This window comes from Heterodontus francisci, chromosome 36, assembly GCF_036365525.1.
Source record: "Heterodontus francisci isolate sHetFra1 chromosome 36, sHetFra1.hap1, whole genome shotgun sequence".
In the NCBI taxonomy this organism is placed as follows: domain Eukaryota; kingdom Metazoa; phylum Chordata; class Chondrichthyes; order Heterodontiformes; family Heterodontidae; genus Heterodontus; species Heterodontus francisci.
The window spans coordinates 44,103,014-44,128,518 of NC_090406.1; the positions used below are offsets into that span (position 1 = coordinate 44,103,014).

At 46.6% G+C, this 25,505-nt stretch overlaps 1 protein-coding gene across 1 annotated transcript in view; it reads right to left on the minus strand.

The window, feature by feature from the left end:
* Positions 1-17,625, minus strand: part of sirt6 (sirtuin 6) — a 95,029-nt gene extending 77,404 nt beyond the window's left edge. Inside the window, exons 1-3 of the mRNA XM_068016613.1 lie at positions 17,508-17,625; positions 6,979-7,106; positions 3,972-4,154 (exon numbers count right to left, since the gene is read on the minus strand). Of these exons, the coding sequence (XP_067872714.1) occupies positions 3,972-4,154; positions 6,979-7,106; positions 17,508-17,573 (377 nt within the window). The 5' untranslated portion in view covers positions 17,574-17,625. The remainder of the gene's footprint in view (positions 1-3,971; positions 4,155-6,978; positions 7,107-17,507) is intronic.
* Positions 17,626-25,505: the final 7,880 nt, after the last annotated feature.

The following is a 25,505-nucleotide window of genomic DNA, read 5'->3' on the forward strand; positions in this document are numbered from 1 at the left end:
TGGCTACATAAAGCAAGATGAAGAACAGTATTCCATCCATTGACCAGTTTGTTTAAATTGACAAATGCTTGCAAAAAAACTTCTCTGCACGGATATCCAAGAAATAAATGCCATTAGTTCCAGCTGACTTGGGAACATTGTAAAGCAATTAGAGCAATGGATCCAGTGAACAGATGATGCTAGCTGCTGCATATCCTTCTACAATCAGCATTCACAGGTAGCGAGTGGAGGTGAAACAGCCAACGCTGGGACTATGATAATCAAGTAATGCTAACGAACGCACAAGGTGAAGCGGCAAGTCAGTCTCAGCAGCAGAGATAGTTTTTGTTAAAATTGGCATATGTTGCAATTTTTCAACAAATACCATCTTTGAACAAAGATATCCTCATGCAGGGGGCAGGTGGGAGTGCTTTCGGAAAGATTAGAGAAATTATGTCTCTATATCTTGTTGGCCAGTTCACCTGACTCAGTACGTTCCCATACGAAGTATAAATGATCCTCCAGCACCATTCTTTATGTCTTTTCACCCAAAGGGGGTTAGCTCTTTTTCTTGGGGGCTGGAGGGGATTGAAATATTAATTTAGAAAAATGTTATCAGATGGAGGACCAAGGCATTGCTGCTTGCCATGTTGAGGCTGTAACTATTTCCTTTAATGAAAATTGAAGGTTTCTTTGCATACCAGAGATCTACAGGCAAACGTATCTGTAAAACCACATTCCCACCTTGAATTCTTGTACAGGACACCATTTCATATTAACTGCTGTACTGCAAAGAAGAAGCTCTGCAAATCCATGTACATCTGCCAGCATACGTCACATCCTACAGCCATTTTATAATTATCCCCCTGTGACATCAAGGACAAGAGATTCTAGCCACAATCCACTGTCCCCACTCATGATGCCACCGGTACATAACTTCTTAATGTCGCTTGGCAGCTACACACAAAAATGTCTACCTCAAATTAGTAATTCTAAAGCATAAAGTAGGGCAATGGAAGCAGGATGCTAAGAAGTGTACAGATGTACCTCATTTAGAATTCAGAGATAATTCAGTGCAATATACTTCCCTTTAAAGGTATGCACTAAGGAGTAAAAAATCTTAGCTAAAAGTTATACATTCAATATTGAATGGGTCTTCCGATCCCATAAGTTCATATATTTGGATTAAGGGTCTCAATGTTAGATTAATGACCAGTCAGAGCACCAAAGAGACACAGACATCCAATATTAGGGTTAATTGGCTACCAAATATCTCAAATAATATTTATCCTCGTGCTTTCTAAATAAATGCATGTGTTCAATTTACATTTAGACTGGGTAAACCTAACTAGTACTAATGTTGTGCAGGATGAATTCCTAGAATGTATATGAGATGGTTTTCTAGAACAGTATGTTGAAGAACCAACTAGAGAGCAGGCTATTTTGGATCTAGTATTGTGCAATGAGAAAGGGCTAATTAATAATCTTGTAGTAAAGAAGCCTTTAAGGAAGAGTGATCATAATGATAGAATTTTACATTAAGTTTGGAAGTGATGTAGTTCAATCTGAAACTAGGGTCTTAAATCTAAACAACGGAAACTACGAAGGTATGAGGGGTAAATTGGCCGTGGTAGATTGGGAAACTACATTAAAAGGTATGACAGTAGACAGGCAATGGCTAGAATTTAAAGAATTAATACATGGTTTACAACAAATTTACATTCCTTTGAGGCACAACAATCCAACAGGAAAGGTGATCCAACCATGGCTAATAAGAGAAGTTAAAGATTGTATCAGATCAAAGCAAGAGGCTTATAAAGTTGCCGTAAAAATGTAGGCCTGAGGATTGGGAGCATTTTAGAATTCAGCAAAGGAGGACCAAGAAACTGAAAGAAAGGGAAAACAGAATATGAAAGTAAACTAGCGAGAAACATAAAAACGGACCAAAAACTTCTATAGGTACGCAAAAAGGAAAAGATTAGCAAAAACAAATGTGGGCCCATTACAGGCAGAGAATTAATAATGGGAAACAAGGAAATGACAAAGAAACTAAACAAATACTCTGTGCCTGTCTTCATGGAGGAAAATACTAAAAACCTCCCAGAAATACTACAGAACTAAGGGACTAGTGAGAATGGGTAACTAAAAGAAATTAGTATTAGTAAAAAAGTAGTACTAGAGAAATTAATGGGACTGAAAGTTGGTAAATCACCTGGACCGGATGATCTACATCCCAGAGTGTTGAAAGAGGTGGCTGTAGAGATAGTGGATGCATTGGTGGTCATGTTCCAAAATCCTTGAGATTCTGGAATAGTTCCTGCAGATTGGAAGGTAGCAAATGTAACACCACTATTTAAGAAAGGAGGGAGAGAGAAAACGGAGAACTACACACTTGTTAGCTTGACATTAGTAGGGAAAATGCTAGAATCTATGATAAAGGATGTGATAATTGGACACTTAGAAAATAATGGTTTGGGCAGATTCAACATGGATCTATGAAAGGGAAATCATATTTGACAAACCTGTTGGGAGTTTCTTTTGAGGATGTAACTAGAATAGCTAAGGGGGAACCAGTGGATGGGGTGTATTTGGAGTTTCAAAAGGCTTTCGATAAGGTCCCACACAAGAGGTTAGTAAACAAAATTAGAGCACATAGGATTGGAGACAATATACTGGCATGGATTGAGAACTGATTAACAGACAGAAAACAGAGAGTAGGAATAAACGGGTCATTCTCAGGCTGGCAGACTGTGACTAGTTGGGTACTGCAAGGATCAGTGTTTGGGCCCCAGCTATTCATAATCTATATCAATGATTTAGATGTAGGGACCAAATGTAATATTTCCAAGTTTGCTGATGACACAAAACTAGGTGGGAATGTGAGTTGTGATGAGGATACAAAGAGGCTTCAAGGGTATTTAGGCAGGCTGTGAGTGAGCAAAAACATGGCAGATGGAATATAATGTGGAAAAATGTGAAGTTATCCACTTTGGTGAGAAAAACAGAAATGCAGAGTATTTTTTAAATGGTGAGAGATTGGGAAGTGTTGATGTCCAAAGGGACCTGGGTGTCTTTGTTCATGTGTCACTGAAAGCTAGCATGCAGGTGCAGCAAGCAATTGGGAAGGCATTGGTATGTTGGCCTTTATTGCAAGAGTACAGGAGTATAGATGTCTTGTTGCAATTGTATAGAGCCTTGGTGAGACTGCAACTGGAGTACTGAGTACAGTTTTGGTCTCCTTACCAAAGGAAGGATATACTTGCCATAGAGGGAGTGCAACAAAGGTTCACCAGACTAATTCCTGGGATGGCCAGATTATCCTATGAGGAGAGATCAAGGAGGCTGGACCTGTATTCGCTAGATTTTAGAAGAATGAGAGGTGATCTCATTGAAACATACAAAATTCTTACAGGGCTCAACAGGGTAGACGCTGGAAGGATGTTTCCGCTGGTTAGGGGGTCTAGAACCAGGGGACAGAGTCTCAGAATAAGGCATAGGCCATTTAGGACTGATGAGAAATTTCTTCACTCAGAGGGTGATGAATCTTTGGAATTCTCTACCCCAGAGGGCAGTGGAGGCTCAATCATTATGTTCAAGACAGAGATCGATAAATTTCTAGATATTAAAGACTTCGAGGGATATGGGGATAGTGCACAAAAATGGCACTGAGGTAGAAGATCAGCCATGATCTAGTTGAATAGTAGAGCAGGTTCAAGGGGCCAAATGGCATACTCCTACTTCCCATGTTTATTTTTGGGTTATTCCAGTCTCCCTAAAATTTAGACATTGTAAAAGCAAAACTTTAAAACATTTTTGAAGTATGTTGGTAGAACTGATCTATGACTAAGTCTGTATGTCAGACAGTATTTACCAATACAGATACCTTTCCCTCAGTGTTTATATAAAGCTTGCAGCAGAATGGCTTTGAGACAAACTGCTTAAAGATCTGTAAATCAAAAATGTAGGAACATACAACAGTACAAAAGACTTACCTGGGAAAACCTGACCGTACATGAAGTCCATCCACATTCTGACTGACCACGTACTTCACCAAGCCGGCCCTCTGAAGTCCCACCAGTGCCATGTGGGTCTTGGAAGGCTGGGCTGCCTCGAAGGTGGTGTCAAACCTGGGCTCCAGGCCCTGTTCCTCCATCGTCCACACGCCACGTGGTCCCCTGTCAACATTACCATTTAAAGGTTTACAAACTGGGCTGGCAAGCTTTGTTCTGAGACTGCTTGCTGGGATTCCAACTGTGGGGTTTCACAGCAGGACAAGCACTGCATTGTGATACCACCTGAAACATGGTGAGAATGTGGAATGTTGAGGTGAATAGTATAGCTGCAGTTAAAAGGAAGCTAGATAAGCAGATGAGGGAGAAAGGAACAGAAGGTTATGCTGAAGTTTCAAACTCTCCAATCAGGTTTCCACTCCTGGCACCTACACAGCTCATATCAAAGTCACAAAACATCCTACATGACTTGGAGGTGTAAATAACCCCTCCTCAACCTTCCTGCAACCTTTGACACAGGTGAACATACCATCATCCTCCAATGCCTCTCTACCATCATCCAGCTGGGTGGGACTTGATGGGCTGAATAGCCATTACAGCAAGCACAGAAGGCAGCTATGTCTGCACTTGCCTGGTTACAGAGATAGGGAGGGGTGAGGCTATGAAGGGATTTAAACACAAGGATGAAAATTTAAAATTGGGGATGGTGGGAAATCAAGAGCCAATGTAGGTCAGCAAAAACAAGGGTAATGGGTGAACAGAATTTGGTGTGAGGTGGACAAAGGCAAGGAGGTTCTGGATGAGCTCAAGTTTACGGAAGGTGGAAGATGGGAGGCTGGTCAGGATAGCGCTGGAATGAGTCTGGAGGTGACAAAAGCACAGAGGAGGATGTCATCAGCAGATGAGCTAAGACAGGAGTGGAGGCAAGTGATATAGAGGTGGAAGTAGAGAGTCTTTTTGGTTGTGGTTGACTTTGGTCTTCACAACATTTAACTGGAAGAAAATTCAGCTCATCCAAGGCTGGATTACAGAGAAGTAGTCTGAGCACAGTGGAGGGATCGAGAGAGGTAGTGGAGGGGTAGAGCTTGATGTCATCGGTGTATATGTGGAAGTTGATCCCCTGCTTTCAGAGGATACTGCCAAGGGACAGCATGTACAGGAGTAAAAGGGTGGGGGAGGGGCAAGTGTAGATCCGAGGGCGACTCAAGGTAATGTTGTGGTGATGGGAGAGAAGGCAATGCTGATGATATTCGGAGTACAAATGGGCGGTTAAGGTTGGAAACAATAAGGGGGTAATACCAATAAGATCACATTGCAGCCCAATTACATCCCATGCTGCCGTCCTGGTCCTAAATTTCTTCATTGGAGTATGAATACTGCTTTGGCTAGACACTGAGCACATTAGACCCAAGAGGGAGGGCCCACAAAAAGCAGAGGGCCACCACTGGATCAAATTTAATAAGGCTCCACATTTCATGGCTTTATTTTAGACCTTTTTGGAGCCTTATGATAATTTATTGTAACCATTAATTTACTAGCTGGTTTCCACTTTGTTTTGGCGTGGTTTTGGGAGTTATGTCCATGTACACAGATCTGCTGCCACGTTGATTTTTGCAGCTTGTGGCCTAGAACATAGCTGAGGGGATAGTCAGCGCTGGCTGTTTGCAAATGCGCAGGAGAGATTCCACTGCCATGCCATGCTTCAGCAGCTCCATCTACAATCATTGGAGAGAGCTTCTGCTGGCTCACAGAAAATAGAACAAGTGAGCCATAGAATTCATATTTCTTTCTAGTGCGCTCTCAATAACCTGAAAATAAGCAGCTCCTCCCTTCAAACGCGCCTCAAACCTGTACATGCGACAGGATTCAAGTAACTCCAGGTTCTGCCAGAAAGAGGACCTATTAGAACATATAGTAACAATGACCTAATGCCTGATGAAGCCCGGTCAATCCCCACCACCCTCTCTACCTGTACTTGACCTATCATTGGCTACATGCTACTGTGGTCAAACCCACTGGATACTTATCAATCCCTGTACAAGATGGCAAAGTGAACATTAATGTGAACACGTGATTAGGACAATTAAGCTATTCTTATACAACTTACATTTACATAAAGTCTCTAACATAGCAACTGCCTCAAGGCACTTCAGAGGTGTAATTAGGCAAAAACGGGCACCGAGCCAAAGGAGATATTGGGTGACAAAGTGTGGTGAGAAAGGTTGGTTTTTGGGAGGATCTCAAAGGAGGAGAGGAAGGTTTAGGGACGGGTTTAGGGAGTGAATTCCAGAGTGTGGGGCCTAGACAGCTGAAGGCATGGCTCTCAATGGTGGGGTAAAGTGAGGGGAGAATTCATAACAGGTAAGAGGAAAAGAGATTTTGGGGGTGGTGGTAGGAGCTGCAGGAGATATAGATATTGGGAGGGGCGAGGCCAGGAAGAAATTTTAAGTACAAATACAATTACATAGCATTTACAGCCCAGAAACTGGCCATTCGACCTAACAGCTCAGTGCCCGTGTTTATGCTCCACATGAGCCTTCTCGCATCCTATTTCATCTAATCCGATCAGCATTTCCTTCTATTTCTTTCTTCCTTATATATTTATCTAATTCCCCATAAATGCATCGAAGTTATTTGTCTCAGCTATTTGAGGCAGCGAATTCCACATTCTAACCATTCTCTGGGTAAAGAATTGACCATCTTTCATTTATGACCACTAGTTTTGGCCTCCCCTACAAGTGGAAATATGAAATAAAATATTTTCAATTAATTAAACACAAATTATTACTCTTTTTTACATTTTAGGTGCAGTGATAAAGACTTTAAGGGGCTGTGAAATAAACGGGATCCATGTCAAACAAAGACTGTTATTGCGTCAGTTGGGCAGCACCATTTTGGCCGAGCATTTCACATACATCTGGAAGATAAACAGGACATCCAGTCACAGGGCATTGCTCTAGACAAAGACTGTGGAGCCAAGGCAGTGTACCTGAAATCAGGGATTCCTGAGGACGTGCTGATGCCAGCCCCAGTATGCACCACCACATAAGAGGCATTTCGTATGAGATCTGCCAAATCTAGCACCTTCCTCTCCAGTTCCTCTGGGGGATCAAAGTTCTGCAACAAATAACAAAATGGAATTTGGTTTCAATTCAAAACTTAACTGAGTGGCTATGAACAGATTCCCTGCTTTTTCTGCCATCCCAGGTCATTCTAAAGTTAAAACCAAATGATAAATGTCAGCTTGGTTCAGTTGAAAGCATTCTCACCCAAGTCTGAATGACATGTGTACAAGACCTACTCCGAGGCTCGAGCATACAATCTGGGCTGGAACTTCAGTGCCGTGTGTAGGATGTTGCATTGTCAGAAGTGCCAACTTTCTAGATGAGATGTTAAGCCTGTCTACCTGTTTAAAATGTATCATTTGAGAAAGACCAGAGGAGCTCTCCCAGTAGCCTGACCAACATTCCTCCTTCAAATACCACCACCAAAAACAGATCATCTGGTCTTTCATTCACTTGCTCTTTACAGGATTTTGTTGTGCATATGTAGGTTGCTGTGTCTGCCCCTACAACAGTGATTACACTTCAGAAGTAATCCATTGGATATAAAGGATTTGGGGACATCCTGAAGCCGTGAAAGGTGAAAGTTTTTCTTTAAATAGTTTTCAAACAACTGATGAGGACACACACTTTCAGAATTTCTAGATTCTGTAACATGAGGAAGCAGATTCATTATTCGAAGCAAGCTGTAATCGAGGGTGGTTAATACAATGTCACTCATACTACAAGCTAGGACTAAATTCATCAGCAGGTAGATAGGATTAGACTCACAAAGAATCTACACAAAATTAGTTTTGTCTATAATTTCTTAAGACAACCACATATTTTTAAACTGGGGCTCTGACAGTAAGGTGTCTTCGTGCTCATCGAATGCCCATCTGTCTTAACTTCTATAGGGGTTGATTTACCAGCATGTTACTCATATTGAACGTGATCACTTTGGATGCTTCAAGAAGAAAGGAAAAACTTGTATGCATGTCGAGCCTTTCACAACATCCCAAAGTGCTTCACAACGAAATACTTCTGAACTTTAATCACTGTTATAATGCAGCAATTAATTTGCAGATAAAAATAGAAAGTGCTGGAAATACTCAGCACTGATGAAAGGTCACAGACCTGAAACGTTGACTCTGCTTCTCTCTCCACAGATGCTGCCAGACCTGCTGAGTATTTCCAGCACTTTCTATTTTTATTTCAGATTTCCAGCATCTGCAGTATTTTGCTTTTAATTAATTTGCAGACAAGGTCCCACTTACAGCAATGAGGTAAACAACCAGCAGATTTGTTTTAGTGATGTTTCTTGAGAGATAAACATTGGGCAGGACACTGGGAGAACTTCCCCTACTCTTCTTCGAACAGAGCCATGCATTATCACTGTCAGTTTGCAGGTGAACAAGCGAAGCAGGGAGAGAGGATGAGGGGGGAGATCGTACCTCTCAAAAGTACCAAAAGAAACAATCAAGACTGACTAATCATTGTCACTGATGGATCTGCAGAGCCAACTGGGCAACTAGATAGCCAAGGAAGTAGGCACAAGATTGCAGTGGGGTCAGTTTAAGAGGGTGACGTGCACGGGGTGACAGAATCGGGTGTTTAGGGTCAGTTAGCACTGCTCAATGTAGGAATTCATTTGGCTGTAGGTTGAGAATTACAGGACTGTGATACAGAGGCTAATTATTCATGAGATTTTGATGAGTTCATATTACAATATTTACCTATATGCATGGCTGCTGGTTAAGTACACGGGAGCAAGATGTTAGGACAGCTCAGCAGCGACACTCAGGGGCTACAGCCTGCAACTGCATGCAGATTCCTTTTGGTGCCAATTCTCAGAAGGCAATGATGGGACAACAGTTTTGCAGTTAATATTTGTGACAATTAACACTGAAAAACTGTATCTCAATAATACCTAAAGACTTGTACTGCAGGTGAATGTTGACACTTATATTGCATTTTAAACTGAGATAATATGCCACAGACTTTTCAATGCATTTTGAAATGAAATGAATGCTATGACCCAATCAGCATTTATATGATAGACATTTTTTTTAAAATGTTACGACATCCTCGGTGATTGTGGCCATGGAGCATGAGCCTTCCTCAATCTCTCCACAACCCTTGACATTAGTCAGCATATGAGATTACACTGTCCTCTTCAAGTCCCTCTCTTCAATTATGCAGCTCAATGGGACTGATCTCCTAGGTTTCAGCTAGAACGCTCTTACCTCCAAGTCAGAAGGTTGAGTGTTCCAGCCCCCCCCCGCCACCCTACAAACCTTTTTTATTTAAAGATACAGCACTGAAACAGGCCTTTCGGCCCACCGAGGCTGTGCCGACCATCAACCACCCATTTATACTAATCCTACATTAATCCCACCTTCCCTCAATTCCCCTACCACCTACCTATACTAGGGGCAATTTATAATGGCCAATTTACCTAACAACCTGCAAGTCTTTGGCTGTGGGAGGAAACCGGAGCACCCGGCGAAAACCCACGCAGTCACAGGGAGAACTTGCAAACTCCGCACAGGCAGTACCCAGAGTTGAACCTGGGTCGCTGGAGCTGTGAGGCTGCGGTGCTAACCACTGCGCCGCCCCAACTTAAGCCGATAATCTTGGCTGAAACTCCAGTGGAATACTGAGCGAGTGCTGCACTGTCAGGGGTGCCACCTTTCAAATGAGAAGTTAAACCGAAGACCTGTCTGTCCCCTCAGGTGGACGCAAAATTTTCCATGACACGATTTGAAGAACAGGGAAGTTCTCCCCGTGTCTCGGCCAATATTTACCCCTCAACCAACATCATTAAGGTTTAACTGGATCTCACTGCTGTTTATGGGACCTTGGTGTGCGTATATTGGCTGACGTGCTTTCTACATTACAACAGAGACTACACTTCAAAAAGTACTTCATTGATTGTGAAGTGCTTTGGGGCATCCTGTGGTTATGAAAAACACTATATAAATGCAATTTCTTTCTTCTTTTCTCCCACTCACCTGCAACGAACATAACCAGAGCCTCACCACTACTGACTTCTTCTGTACCACGCTTATCTCTAGACTCTGCCAAAGACCTATTGTTCCTCATCTACACATTGCCCCTTGGCGACATCATCCGGGGACATGGAATTAGCTTCCACATGTGCGCTAATGACAGTCAGCCCCACCTCTCTCCACTCCGCCACTGTCTCTGCGCCTGCCTGACATCCAATCTTTGATTTGTCAAATGTCCCCTGCTAAAGGCTAGGAAGGCCAAAGCCATTGTCTTTGGCCTCATCACAAACTACAGATGCCTGACACTGATTCCATCCCCCTTCCCGGCAAGTCGCAGGTTGACCCAGACTGTTCATAACCTCGGTGTCCTATTTGAATCTGAGCTGAGCCTCCGAACCCAAGTCCGCTCTGCCATAAAGACTGCAAACTTCCACCTCCGTAAACCTGTCCGCCTTCGGATTCAAGACAAGTCGGAATGTTTTCTTCATGGTGAGAAACTAGGAACTGCAAAGGTATCTGGGTATCCAGGTACACAATTCACCCAAACCTAGTGGACAGGGGCAAAAAGTATTTAAGACTAATGGATTGTTGGCCTTTATTTAAAAGGGACCAGAACACAAAGAGGTGGAAGCTATGCTTCAGTTGTCCAGACGCTTTGTCAGACCTCATTTGGAGCAATGCATTCTGTTCTGAGCACCGCATGTCAGGAGGGATATACTGGCGTTAGAGGGGTTACAGCACAGATTCACCAGAGGTTTAAATTATGAGAACTGGCTGCATATACTACACTTGTAATTCCTTGACCATAGAAGATTGAAGTGTGCTGTAACTGAGGTCTTTAAAATTATTAAGGGAGTCAATAAACTATTTCCTCTGGTGGTGACGTAACCTGAAAATCAGAGTTAGGCCATCCAGAAGTGAAATCAGGAAACATTTGGGAAGAGTACATTTGGGCGGCACAGTGGTTAGCACTGCAGCCTCACAGCTCCAGCGACCCGGGTTCAATTCTGGGTATTGCCTGTGCGGAGTTTGCAAGTTCTCCCTGTGTCTGCGTGGGTTTCCTCCAGGTGCTCCGGTTTCGTCCCACCACCAAAAGACTTGCAGGTTGATAGGCAAATTGGCCATTATAAATTGCCCCTAGTATAGGTAGGTGGTAGGAGAATATAGGGACAGGTGGGGATATGGTAGGAATATGGGATTAGTGTAGGATTAGTATAAATGGGTGGTTGATGGTCAGCACAGACTCGGTGGGCCGAAGGGCCTGTTTCAGTGCTGTATCTCTATTTATTTATTTTATTTATTTATTTAAAGTACTGGAAATTTGTAACTCACTCCTCCAAAAAGGCTATAGATGCTGGGACAATAGAAATTTTCATGACCAAGATTTTATTAAGTGTATCAAGTGATGTAGATCAAAGGCAGGTAAACAGAAGTTAAGTATAGGTTCAAGGGGCTAAATGGCCTCCTTCTGTCCCTATATTCCACATAGTTTTATTGCTTTCAGACTCAATTATTCCAATGCTCCTTTGGTTAGACTCCCTCTGTAAACTGTCACTGACCCACAGCTTACTGCACCCAATCTCACACCAGTCCTGCTCATCCAACATTCCCGCCCTGCATTGGCTCCTGGTCTCCCAGTGCATCCACTTTAAGGTTCTTACCCTCATCTTGAAATCCCTTCAGGGTCTCTGTGAGCTCCTCCAGCATGACCGCTACCACCCCCGCCACCCTACGCTCACCCCCGCCCCAATTATCACCCACACCACTCCCGCGACCCTTATCCCCACCATCCCCCACACCCCAAACTCACCCCCACCACCACCCCCCCACACTCACCCCCATCAACTCCACACCCCAAACTCACCCCCACCACCACCCCCCCCACTCACCCCCATCACCTCCACACCCCAAACTCACCCCCACCACCACCCCCCCCATCCCCACACCCCAAACTCACCCCCACCACCCGCCACACATCGATTCATACAGCACAGAAACAAGCCCTTTGGCCCATCATGTCTGTGCCAACCATCAAGCACCTATCTATTGTAATCCCATTTTCCAGCACTTGGCCCGTAGCCTTGTATGCTATGGCGTTTCAAGTGCTCATCTAAATACTTCTTAAATGTTGCAATGGTTCCTGCCTCTACCACCTCTTCCGGCAGTGCGTTCCAGAGTCCAACAACCCTCTGGGTGAAAATTCTTTTCCTCAAATCCCCTCTAAACCTCCTGCCCCTTACCTTAAATCTATGCCCCATGGTCATTGACCCCTCCGCTAAGGGAAAAAGTTTCTTCCTATCTACCCTATCAATGCCCCTCATAATTTTGTATACCTCAATCATGTCCCCCCTCAGCCTTCTCTGCTCCAAGGAAAACAACCCCAGCCTTTTCAGTCTCTCTTCATAGCTGAAATGCTCCAGCCCAGGCAACATCCTGGTGAATCTCCTCTGCACCCTCTCCAGTGCAATCACATCCTTCCTGTAGTGTGGTGTCCAGAACTATACACAGTACTCCAGCTGTGGCCTAACCAGCATTTTATACAGCTCCATCATAACCTCCCTGCTCTTATATTCTATGCCTTGGCTGATAAAGGCAAGTATCCCATATGCCTTCCTAACCATCTTATCTATCTGTGCTGCTGCCTTCAGTAATCTATGGACAAGTACAATAAGGTCCCTCTGTACTTCCTAGGGTCCTACCATCCATTGTACATTCCCTTGCCTTGTTAGTCCTCCCAAAATGCATCACCTCACACTTCTCAGGATTAAATTCCATTTGCCACTGCTCTGCCCATCTTACCGGCCCATCTATATCATCCTATACTCTAAGGCTTTCCTCCTCACTACGACACCACCAATTTTTGTGTCATCTGCGAACTTACTTATCATATCTCCTATATTCACATCTAAATCATTAATGTACACTACAAACAGCAAGGGTCCCAGCACCAATCCCTGTGGTACACCATGGGTCACAAGCTTTCACGTGCAAAAGCAACCCTCGACCATTACCCTCTGCCTCCTGCCACTAAGCCAATTTTGGACCCAATTTGCCAAATTGCCCTGGATCCCATAGGCTCTTACCTTCTTAACCAATCTCCCATGCGGGGCTTTATCAAAAGTCTTACTGACGTCCATGCAGACTACATCAACTGCTTTACCCTCATCTACACATCTAGTCACCACCTCGAAAAATTCAATCAGGTTAGTTAGACACGATCTCCCCCGACAAAGCTATGCTGACTATCCCTGATTAATCCGTGCCTCTCCAAGTGGAGATTAATCCTGTCCCTCAGAATTTTTTCCAGTAGTTTCCCAACCACTGATGGTAGACACACCGGCTTGTAATTACCTGGTTTATCCCTGACACCCTGCTTGAAAATGGCACCACATTCGCTGTCCTCCAGTCCTCTGGTACCTCTCCTGTGGCCAGAGAGGATTTGAAAATTTGTGCCAGAGCCCCTGCTATCTCCTCCCTTGCCTCACATAGCAGCCTTGGTTACATCTCATCTGGGCCTGGGGATTTATCAACTTTTAAGCCCGCTAAAACAGCTAATACTTCCTCCTTTTCAAAGCTAATACGTTCAAAGAATATCACAATCCCCCTCCCTGATTTCTACACCTACATCGTCCTTCTTCATAGTGAACACAGATGAAAAGTAATCATTTAAAACCTCACCTATGTCCTCCGGCTCCAAACACAGATTGCCATTTTGGTCCCCAATGGGCCCCACTCTTTCCCTGGTTACCCTCTTGCCCTTATTATACTTATAAAACGCCTTAGGATTTTCCTTTATCTTGCCCGCCAGTGTTTTTTCATGTCCCCTCTTCGCTCTCCTAATTACTTTTTTTAGTACTACCCCCCACACTTTCCATACTCCTCTAGTGCCTCCACTGTTTTCAGTGCTCCGAGTCTGCCATAAGCCTCCGTTTTTTACCTGATCCAACCCTCTATATCCCTTGTCATCCAGGGTTCCCTGGACTTGTTGGTCCTACCCTTCATCTTAACAGGTACATGTTGGCTCTGAACCCTCACTACTTCCTCTCTGAATGACTCCCACTGGTCTGATGTAGACTTTCTTACAAGTAGTTGCTCCCAGTCCACTATGGCCAGATCCTGTTTTATCATATTGAAATCAGCCTTCCCCCAATTCAGTACCTTTATTTCTGTCCCGTCTTTGTCCTTTTCCATAACTATCTCAAATCTTAGAGTTATGGTCACTATCCCTGAAATGCTCCCCCACTGACACTTCTGCCACTTGTCCAGCTTCATTCCCTAGGATTAGGTCCAGTACCGCCCCTTCTCTTGTAGGACTTTCTACGTACTGGCTCAAAAAGCTCTCCTGTATGTATTTTAAGAATTCCGTCCCCTTTAAGCCTTTTACACTAAGACTATCCCAGTTGATAAATGGCGCACTGACACGGAACACAAAAGTCCGAGTGTATCAAGCCTGTGTCCTCAGTACCTTGCTCTATGGCAGCGAGGCCTGGACAACGTATGTCAGCCAAGAGCGACGTCTCAATTCATTCCATCTTCGCTGCCTCTGGAGAATACTTGGCATCAGGTGGCAGGACCGTATCTCCAACACAGAAGTCCTCGAGGCGGCCAACATCCCCAGCTTATACACACTACTGAGTCAGCGGCGCTTGAGATGGCTTGGCCATGTGAGCCGCATGGAAGATGGCAGGATCCCCAAAGACACATTGTACAGCGAGCTCGCCACTGGTATCAGACCCACCAGCCGTCCATGTCTCCGCTTTAATGACGTCTGCAAACGCGACATGAAGTCCTGTGACATTGATCACAAGTCGTGGGAGTCAGTTGCCAGCGTTCGCCAGAGCTGGCGGGCAGCCATAAAGGCGGGGCTAAAGCGTGGCGAGTCAAAGAGACTTAGCAGTTCGCAGGAAACAAGACAGAGGCGCAAGGGGAGAGCCAACTGTGTAACAGCCCCGACAAACAAATTTTTCTGCAGCACCTGTGGAAGAGCCTGTCACTCTAGAATTGGCCTTTATAGCCACTCCAGGCACTGCTCCACACACCACTGACCACCTCCAGGCGCTTACCCATTGTCTCTCGAGATAAGGAGGCCAAAGATTGATGCGGTAAGTTGAAATCCCCTACTATTATTACCCAATTATTTTTACACTTCTCTGAGATTTGCCCACACATCTGTTCCTCTATCTCTCCCTGACTGTTTGGAGGCCTATAGTACACTCCCAGCCAAGCGATTGCCCCATTTTGTTTTTAAATTCTACCCAAATGGCCTCATTTGAGGAACCTTCTAAGATATCATCCATCCTTACTGCAGTAATTGACTCCTTGATCAACAGTGCAATGCCACCTCCTCTTTTATCCCTTTCCCTGTCATGCCTGAAGATTCAATACCCTAGAATATTGAGCTGCCAGTCCTGCCCCTCCCTCAACCATGTCTCTGTGATAGCAACAATATCATAATCCCATGGGCTAATCAACGCCCTCAATTCATCTGCCTTACTAGTAATACACCTTGTATTAAAATAGATGCAATCCAGCCTTGCATTTTTCACTTGTGCCTTAGCAGGTCTATATTTGCTCTGCCTTCAAGACTGACTCAGTTTCTGTTATATATTTGACTGTGCATCACCACTTACTGTACCTCCACTCTGTATTCCATCCCCTTGTCAAATTAGTTTAACCCCCGCTCCCCCACCCCCCCCCCCACCCACCCCACAACAGACTAGCAAACCTCCCAGCAAGGATGTTGATCCCGTTCCAGTTCAAGTGCAACCCGTCCAACTTGTCCAGCTTCCACCTTTGCCAGAAACAGACCCAGTGATCCAGGAAACTAAAGTCCTCCTGAACCATCTTCTCAGCCAAGCATTCATCTGCTCTATCCTCCTATTCCTATACTCACTAGAACATGGCACTGGGAGTAATCCAGAGATTACAACCTTTGAGGCTCTGCTTTTAAATCTGCTACCTAGCTCCCTAAATTCTTGTTGCAGGACCACATCCCTCTTTCTATCTATGTCGTTGTTACCAATGTGTACGACAACCACTGGCTGTTCACCCTCCCCAATCAGAATGTCCTGCAGCCGCTCCATGACATTTATTTATTTATTTATTTTTTAGTTTAGAGATACAGCACTGAAACAGGCCCTTTGGCCCACCGGGTCTGTGCCGACCGTTAACCACCCATTTATACTAATCCTACACTAATCCCATATTCCTACCACATTCTCACCTGTCCCTATACTCCCCTACCTATACTAGGAGCAATTTATAATGGCCAATTTACCTATCAACCTGCAAATCTTTTTGGCTGTGGGAGGAAACCGGAGCACCCGGAGGAAACCCACGCAGACACAGGGAGAACTTGCAAACTCCACACAGGCAGTACCCAGAATTGAACCCGGGTCGCTGGAGCTGTGAGGCTGCGGTGCTAACCACTGCACCACTTGACCCTAGCACCAGGGAGGCAACATACCATCCTACAGTCACGTTTGTGGCCACAGAAACGCCTATCTGTACCCCTTACGATGGAATCCCCTATCACTATAGCTCTTTCACTTTTTTTGCCTCCCCTGATGTGCAGCAGACCCCTCAGTGGTGCCTCAAGCTTGGCTGTTGCTGCTTTGCCCTGGCAGGCCATCCCCCCCCAACAGTATCCAAAGCGGTTATTCTGTTTGAGAGGGGGATGGCCACAGGGGACTCCTGCACTACCTGCCTGCGCCTACTATTCCGCCTGGTGGTCACCCATCCCTTTTCTGCCTGCGCAGCCATTACTTGCGGTGTAACCACCTCGCTAAACGTGCTATCCACGACATCCTCAGCATCGCGGATGCTCCACAATGAATCCAGCCGCAGCTCCAGCTCCGTAATGCGGGTAGCCAGTAGCTGCAGATGGGTACACTTAATGCACACATGGTCGTCAGGAACACTGGAAGCATCCCTGATTTCCCATATAGTGCAGGAGGAGCGAGCTCTCCTGTCATGACTTACCTTTAGATTACTTACTTACTCCCTTAATTAATTAAAATACTAATTACACTAGGGGCCTTGTTCTACTCGCCAACAACCCCCCCTCCCCCAATACTTACTCCCATCCCCCACACTCACCTCCTCCACACTCAACCACCAGTACCCCCACTCTCTGACATATTGTTCCCCCCCTCCCCACCATCTCCTGCTGTACCTCCAGCCACCCTGCCCCAGGCTCTGGAAACCTCCTCTTCTTCAATCCAGTTCTGTGGCCAAGCTGTGTGGACACTTGGGGAGACCGTTCCTGTTGACAATCCCAATCTAACTGCAGACACAAACAGGCCTGGGCCTGGATATTAACCCTCCCCAGGAGCCAGTGCAGTGACCCTGCAGCATACAACAAGGCCGCACTCTGGGGCTGCCCTGTGACAGCCCGGCATCTTCCCCCACCATCAGTGGGCACAGCTCAACGCTAGGCCGAAGCGGCGCAACCTGTGCCTCCTTACCTCGGGAAGGCCGCATTTCCCCTTGTGCTCGTACTCGGACAGCCCTGCCGCGTAATTGACGGACATGGTCAGCTGGAGGAGGCAGCGGCGACACCACAACACCGACAGAGCGGGGCACGCAAAGCTACGCGCTGACGTCACCAAAGCACGCAGGACACCGGGCGGCCGCCAGGGGGCAACGGTAGCCTGACCGGGGAAGGGGGAGGGGCTGGAGAGTGGGCGGGGCTGGAGAAAGGAGGGGGGAAGGGGTTGGAGAAGGACGGGGGTGGGAGGGGTTGGAGAAGGACGGGGGTGGGAGGGGTTGGAGAAGGACGGGGGTGGGAGGGGTTGGAGAGAGGCTGGAGAAAGGCTGAGGGGAGGGGAGGGGAGGGGAGGGGAGAGGCCAGGGAAGGCAGGGGCTGGGGAAGGGCAGGAGAGAGGGCAGGGGCTGGAGAAGGGCTGAGGGGGGGGACTGGGGTAGGGCTGAGGGGAGGGGCTGGAGAGAGGGCAGGGAAGGGAGGGGCTGGAGGGCAGGGAGGGGCTGGGGGAGGACTGGGGAAGGGATGGAGAGAGGGCAGGGAGGGGGAGGGGCTGGAGAGGGTAGGGGCTGGGGTAGGGCGAGAGAGAGGGCAGGGAGGGGGAGGGGCTGGAGAGGGTAGGGGCTGGGGTAGGGCGAGAGAGAGGGCAGGGAGGGGCTGGGGAAGGGTTGGAGAGAGGGGAGGGAGGGGAGGGGCTGGGGAAGGGTTGGAGAGAGGGGAGAGGCTGGGGAAGGGTTGGAGAGAGGGGAGAGAGGGGAGGGGCTGGGAAGGGTTGGAGAGAGGGGAGGGGCTGGGGAAGGGTTGGAGAGAGGGGAGAGAGGGGAGGGGCTGGGGAAGGGTTGGAGAGAGGGGAGGGAGGGGAGGGGTTGGAGAGAGGGGAGGGAGGGGAGGGGAGGGGCTGGGGAAGGGTTGGAGAAGGGTTGGAGAGGGGGAGGGAAGGGGAGGGGCTGGGGAAGGGCAAGAGAGAGGGCAGGGGCTGGGGAAGGGTTGGAGAGAGAGCAGGGGCTGGGGAAGGGTTGGAGAGAGGGGAGGGAAGGGAGGGGCTGGGGAAGGGCTGGAGAGAGGGGAGGGAGGGGAGGAGAGCGGCTGGAGAGAGGGCAGGGAGGGGGAGGGGCTGGAGAGGGGAGGGAAGGGAGGGGCTGGGGAAGGGCTGAAGAGAGTGGAGGGAGGGGAGGGGGAGGGGCTGGGGAAGGGCGGGAGGGAAGGGAGGGGCTGGAGAGAGGGGAGGGAGGGGAGGGGAGCAGCTGGAGAGAGGGCAGGGAAGGGGAGGGTCTGGAGAGAGGGCAGGGAAGGGGCTCGAGAGAGGGCGGAGCTGGGAAGGGGCTGGAGAGAGAGCTGGGCTGGGGAGGGGCTGGAGAGAGGGAGGGGCTGGGGCGGGGCTGGAGCGAAGGCAGGGAGGGGGAAGGTGGGGATGGGGAGGAGCTGGAGAAAGGGCAGGGAGGGAGAGGGGCTGGAGAGAGGAAGTGGAGGGGCGGGGCTGTGGAGCGTGCTGGGCTGGGGAGAGGGTGGGGAATGGGGCTGAGCTGGGGAGGTGGGCATAGGCTCAGAGGGTAGATATAGAGCATAGAAGATATAGCTCAGGGAGCCAATCAGCCCATCACCTCTGTGCTGGCTCTCTGAAAGAGCTATCCATCTTAGTCCCACTCCCCTGCAAATTTTCCTCCTTGAAGTATTTATCAAATTCCCATTTGAAAGGTTCTGTTGAATTTGCTTCCACAACCCTCTCAGTCATTCCAGATCGCAACAACTCGTTCAGTGAACATTTTTTTCTCAAGTTGTCTCCTCTTTTGCAAATTACCTTAAATCTGTGCCCTCTGGCTATGGATCCATCTGCTATTGGAAACAGTTTCTCCTTGTTAACTCTAGCAAAATTATTCATAATTTTGAACACATCTATTTAATCTGCTGTTACGGACAGGTGGGAAATGATGGGGTTGGTTTCCCCTTTTCACCTCGCAACTGACCGAAGACAGTGTGTTTCTAGAAAGTGTTTTATCTTCTGAACATTTTAATAATCAATAAACAGAAAAATGACAGGTTTTCTCGTAGGTTTAAAAAAGACATGTTTATTAAATAATACCAGAAAGTATTTGCAACTTTACCCACTCACACACATACACACACACACAAGAAAAGACAGTGATTAAAAGATAGCGTGCATTTAGGTCTGATGGTTTTCAAAACATTTGTTGTGAAACCTTGTTTGTTTTCTGGGAGGGACATTTAAAAATGGTGCAGGCCTGTTTTTCCTTTTTCCTGGTTCACTGACGTCAAACCTTGGAAAGTTTCAGGTGGGCGGATGCTTTGTTGCAGCTTCTTTGGTCAAATCTCAGTCACAGTTCAATGGCAAAAGTCCTGTTACAATTTCTCAACAGGGAGTTTCAAAGGTCACCTTTTTTTCTCTGCCTCTAGCTAGTTTAAAGATGGTATTCTGGCAGGGTCCTTCTTCTTGCTGGGGTGTGTCTCTCTCTTCCTTCTGGCTTCTGGCTTTTTGCACAGAAAACGTCTCTTATTGAAATGCCTTATCAGAGACTTGGGGCTGAATTTTGTTGAGCTCCCGACATCAGGCTCCGTTGAGGGGGCGGAAGATCGCTGAGGGCAGTGGCCTGCCACGGAGCCCAGCGCCGGGATTGCCAGGTTTGATTCCTGGCGGCGGCGGTGAGGCTCCTTGGTGGCCTCCACCTCCCCCTCCCCCCCTGCAGCTCGGCAACAGGGCCCAACTTTAAATATTTAAATAAAGGACATGAATAAATTAACAGACCTTTCACTGCAATCTTGCCAGCTGTCCACGATCTTGCGTGTGGCGGCCAGCACTCACATGCCTTCACTTTCCCGTCCAGGGTGCCCAGGTGGGGAAGGGGGGAATCTTAGGACTTTTATTGTAGTGGGTAGAGTAGTGGGGGGGGTGGTAAACGGGGTCAAATCTACATGTGTAGTGTAGGGGGAGGAGGGGTGACCTCTGCACTTTGTGCAGTTGTGGGGGAAGGTCACATATTAAATGCAAGTGTTTTGGGGGGTGGGAACGGGGCAGCTATTTATTTTCTTTCTAATGGGTGGGGGATATGGGCCAAAATTCAATTCACAATGTTTTTCTTGGAGGTGGGTACGGGCTTCAACTGTTCAGGTCCGGCAACCCTTTAAAAATCGCGCCAGTACCTGCACAGAGGCACACATGGTTGCCAGTCCCTGCCACATGACTGGAGGAAGGGCGGGTGTATGCAGACGGCATGCGGCCTGCGCTTATGGGCCACCAATTTTTTCGCTCGCCGCCGCTCCAGGAGGTGTAAGAATAAAATTTAGCCTTTGGTTTCTGTCAGGTGACCAAAGTTTCTCTCCCATTGTGCTTTCATAAATGGTGTTGAATGATGTGGCCACTGTTAGACAATGGGTTTGGATGTTGCTTATCTATATGCCATCTTGATAAAGTGGTGTTTTTCCACACCCATTCATTTGAGTTTGAATTTGGAGACACCATGTCTACCATGCCATTGTCAACCCAATTCGTTGAAAAGGGGTAGCCATTAACATTGAATAGGCCATTTACATTTCCAATGCTTTCTTCAACACTTGACCAGACATGACGATTGGTTCAGGGTTCCAGCAGTTACCATGTGTATCTACAGTAGAGGAGAGATCACCTGACCTCTTACTCCATCTTGTTTTGCAGCAAAAGTTGTCTATTTTGGGTTCATTTCATCAGTTCATTTTATAATTCATAATTTCTCCTTGCGTGAGCATGACACTGCTCTTAACCTTCTGTGGTCTAAGGAGAACAACTCCAACTTCTCCACCGAATTGAAGTTCCTTGTCCAGAGGCCCAGGCAAATGCTCTGGGGACGTGGGTTCAAATCCCACCATGGCAGATGGTGAAATTTGAATTCAATTAATAAATCTGGAATTATAAAGCTAGTCTAGTGTGACCATGAAGCCATTGTCGATTGTTGTAAAAACCCATCTGGGATTTTAGGGAAGGAATGTCCTTTAGGGAAGGAAATCTGCCGTCTTTACCTGGTCTGGCCTACATGTGACTCCACATCCACAGCAATGTGGTTGACTCTTAAAATGCCCTCTGAAATGGCCACTCAGTTCAAGGGCAGTTAGGGATGGGCAATAAATGCTGGCCTAGCCAGCGACGCCCACATCCCATGAACGAATAAAAAAAAACCCTCTGCATTCTTTCAAAGTCCTTTACATCCTTTCTAAAATGTGATGGCTTGAATTGGCCACAACAATCCAAGAGGAAAAGGTTTGACATTAATTCTATAAGTCTACACTCCTGGACCACTAAGCTGCGATAGACTTAGAGTCATAGAGTCATTTACAGTACAGAAGGAGACCATTTGGCCCATCGAATCCATGCTGGCTCTTCGTGGAGCTATGCAGTCAGCCCTACTCCCCAGCTCAATCCCCGTAGCCCTGCACGTCTACTTCTCTCAGGTGACCATCCAATGTCCTCTTGAAGTTATTGATCATCTCTGCTTCCACCACCCTTGTGGGCGGCGAGTTCCGTGGCATTACGACCTGCTGTGTAAAAATGTGCTCCCTCATATTCTCCTTGCATCTTTTGCCCAAAACTTTCAATCTGTGTCCCTTCAATTATTGGATGGCAGCAGGCAGAGCTGGGTGGGGATGTTTGAAATCCACCCTTGTGTGTTTGCCTCAGTCTCTTCTCGCTATGTATCTCTGTCTGTTTACTATTGTGTTGTGTCTCTATCACTCTGTCTGTGTGCCTCTCTTTCTATCTCACATTCTCTAGCCCCGGATCTCTGAGGTCAGTTGCCCATTTTACACTCTTCCTGATGTCACACTCCATTTAAGTCAGCAGAGAACAGAATCTGGTGGGCTAAATGGGCTTCCAACCCAAACTCTGCAGCTTCCTGCCAGGCGGGTTAGATTAAAATCAGAACAAAATACTGCGGATGCTAGAATTCTGAAATGAGAACAGAGAGTGCCAGAAATACTCAGTAGGTCCGGCAGCATCTGTGTAGCGAGAAACAGAGTTAACGTTTCAGATCTACGACCCTTCATCAGAAATGGCAAAAGTTAGAAATGTAACAGTCTTTGAGCAAGTGAAAGGCGCGGGGGTGGGGGGGGGATGCGGAGGTTAGGGGTGGGGGGGGTGGGTGGGAGGTGCAGGAGAAGGACAAGAAGGAAGGACTGTGATAGGACAGAGCGGGGAGAGATTAAATACAGACGTCATGGAACAGAATGCAAATGGAGTGCTAAATAGTTGTAACGAAAGACAAAACATGAGTCCAGAGAGAGGGCTAATGGCAGAATAATGAACAGCTCTGTATGAAAGCAAAAACATGAAAAGTAAGTTTAATAAAATAAAAGCAAAATACTGCAGATGCTGGAAATCTGAAATCAAAAATAAGAAATGCTGGAAATACTCAGCAGGTCTGGCAGCATCTGTGTAGAGAGAAGCAGAGTTAACGTTTCAGGTCAGTGACCCTTCATCAGAACTGGCAAAGGTTAGAAATGTAATAGGTTTTAAGCAAATAAAGCGGGGGTGGAGCAAGAGATAACAAAAGGGAAGGTGTTGATAGGACAGTGGGTCACAAAGAATAACTGACCAGAATGTCATGGAGGAAAGACAAACGGTATGTTAATGGTGTGGTGAAAGCAAAGTGTTTGTGCAGAGAGGGTGTTAATTGACAGAAAAATGAATAGCCCTGGCCCAAAGCATAAACATGAAAAAAACAGTGGGCAGGCACATGATAAAAAAAAAATGAATATGAAACAAACTAAAATAAAATAAAAAGAAAAAAGAAACAATAACTGAAATATAAAAATACGTTTAAGACAAGCACATGGTTAAAATACATAAATAATTAAAAAAGAATATGTATGTAAAAAAATAAATAAAATTAAATAAAATAAGCAAAAAGTAATGGGGCTCATAGTCTGAAAATATTGAACTCAATATTGAGTCCAGAAGGTTGTAGAGTGCCTAATCGGAAGATGAGGTCCTGTTCCTCAAGCTTGCATTGATGTTCACTGGAACAGCAGGCCGAGGACAGAAATGTGGGCATGGGAACAAGGTGGTATTACACCTCCTGTGATTGCATGGGAAGGTGTTGTGGGAAAGGGAAGAGGTGTCGAGGATGATAGAGGAGTGGACCAGGGTGTCGCGGAGGCTGGGTATGAGGAAGTGTAGTCAAGGTAGATGTGGGAGTCGGTGGGCTTATAATAAATACTAGTGGACAGCCGATAGAATCATCTCCAGAGATAGAGACAGAGAAGTCGAGGAAGGGAAGGGAAGTGTTGGAGATGGGCCATGTGAAGATGAGAGAAGGGTGGAAATTGGAAGCAAAGTTGATGAAGTTTTCCAGTTCAAGGTGAGAGCAAGAAACAGAACCGATACAGTCATCAATGTACTGGAAAACGAGTTGGGGAAGGAGCCTGAGTAGGACTGAAACAATGTTCGACTTATCCCACAAAAAGACAGGCATAACTAGGACCCATGCGGGTACCCATGGCAACATTTTATTTGGAGGAAGTGAGTGGAGTTGAAGGAGAAGTTGCTCAATGTGAGAACAAATTCAGCCAGGGAGAGGAGGGTGGTGGTGGATAAGGAGTGGTTGGGCCTCTGTTCAGGGAAGAAGCAGAGAGCCCTCAGACCGTCCTGGCGGGGGATGGAGGTGTAGAGAGATTGGACTCCGACAGTGAAGAGGAGGCGGGTAGGGCCAGGAAACTGAAAACTGTCAAAATGACTTAGGGCATCAGAAGGGTCATGGATGTAAGTGGGAAGAGTCTGGACAAGGGGAGAAAAAATAGAATCAAGATAGGAGGAAATAAGTTCAGTGGGGCAGGAACAGGCTGAAACAATGGGTCTCCCAGGACAGTCCTGCTTGTGGATTTTAGGAAGGAGGTAGAAGCGGACTGTCCGGGGTTGTGGGACTATGAGGTGGGAAGCTGTACAGGGAAGATCGTCAGAGGAGCTGAGGTCAGTGACAATCCTGGAGATAGTGGCTTTATGGATTAACATCAGGCCTTGTATTTTTGTGGTGGTTTTCCTGTATTTCTCTTCCTGTTCTCACTCTCTTCTCTTTGTGCCTCTCATTCATTCTAACATTGCTGAGTGTGGGCTGTACAGTTGATCCCTCATGCTGGAGGCCTGGTCCATTTTGACATGAGGTGAGCTGCATGCACTGAATGGGCACCCTGGCGCAGATTGCCAACTCTAGCCCAATGTATATTGGGCACTGGAAAGTAGACTCATCAAGGTGTTTGCAATCATTGGGTGGGGAAGCGGAGGGCAACGGCGGCTCATATAATTACAGTAGGGCTCAGAGGAAATCTCCCCTTCCTCCTGGGCCCACAATCACTTACCGTTAACACTTATCCTTTTGGGCTTTTTCTGCTATTCTGCGAAGTTTTACTGAGAGGAGCAATTCTATACAGGCCATTAAATTGGCAGCAGGGTCCTATGTACATGATAGGATCCCGATTTGCATGAATTTATGAGGATCCTGCCTGATTCAGGCGAGTGTCTCGGCCACCCATGAAGATATGGCGGTGGATGGGAAGCGAAAGGGTAAGTTCACTGCTTGGACTTTGACACTGCCACCGCCTGGTTTCCACATTAGGGGGAGTAGATTTATATTTTCACTGCTGGGAGTAAAACTGGTAGTGGCTGATAGGCCGGCCCTTATCCACATGCCTGATTGTACTTGCCCCCACCACAGCAGGGATAATGAAAATCTGTTCCACAGCTGAAACACAACAACTTACATTTTTACAGCAACTTTAACATAGTAAAATGTCTCAAGGTGCTTCACAGGAGCATTATCAAACCAAATTTGACACCACAAGTCACATAAAAAGATATTAGGACAGGTGGCCATAAACTTGGTCAAAGAGGTAGGTATTAAGGAGAGATTTAGAGGAGGAGAGGTTTCGGGAGAAATTCCAGAGTTTAGGGATTAGACAGCTGAAGGCACAACCACCAATGGTGAAGTGATTAAAATCAGGGATG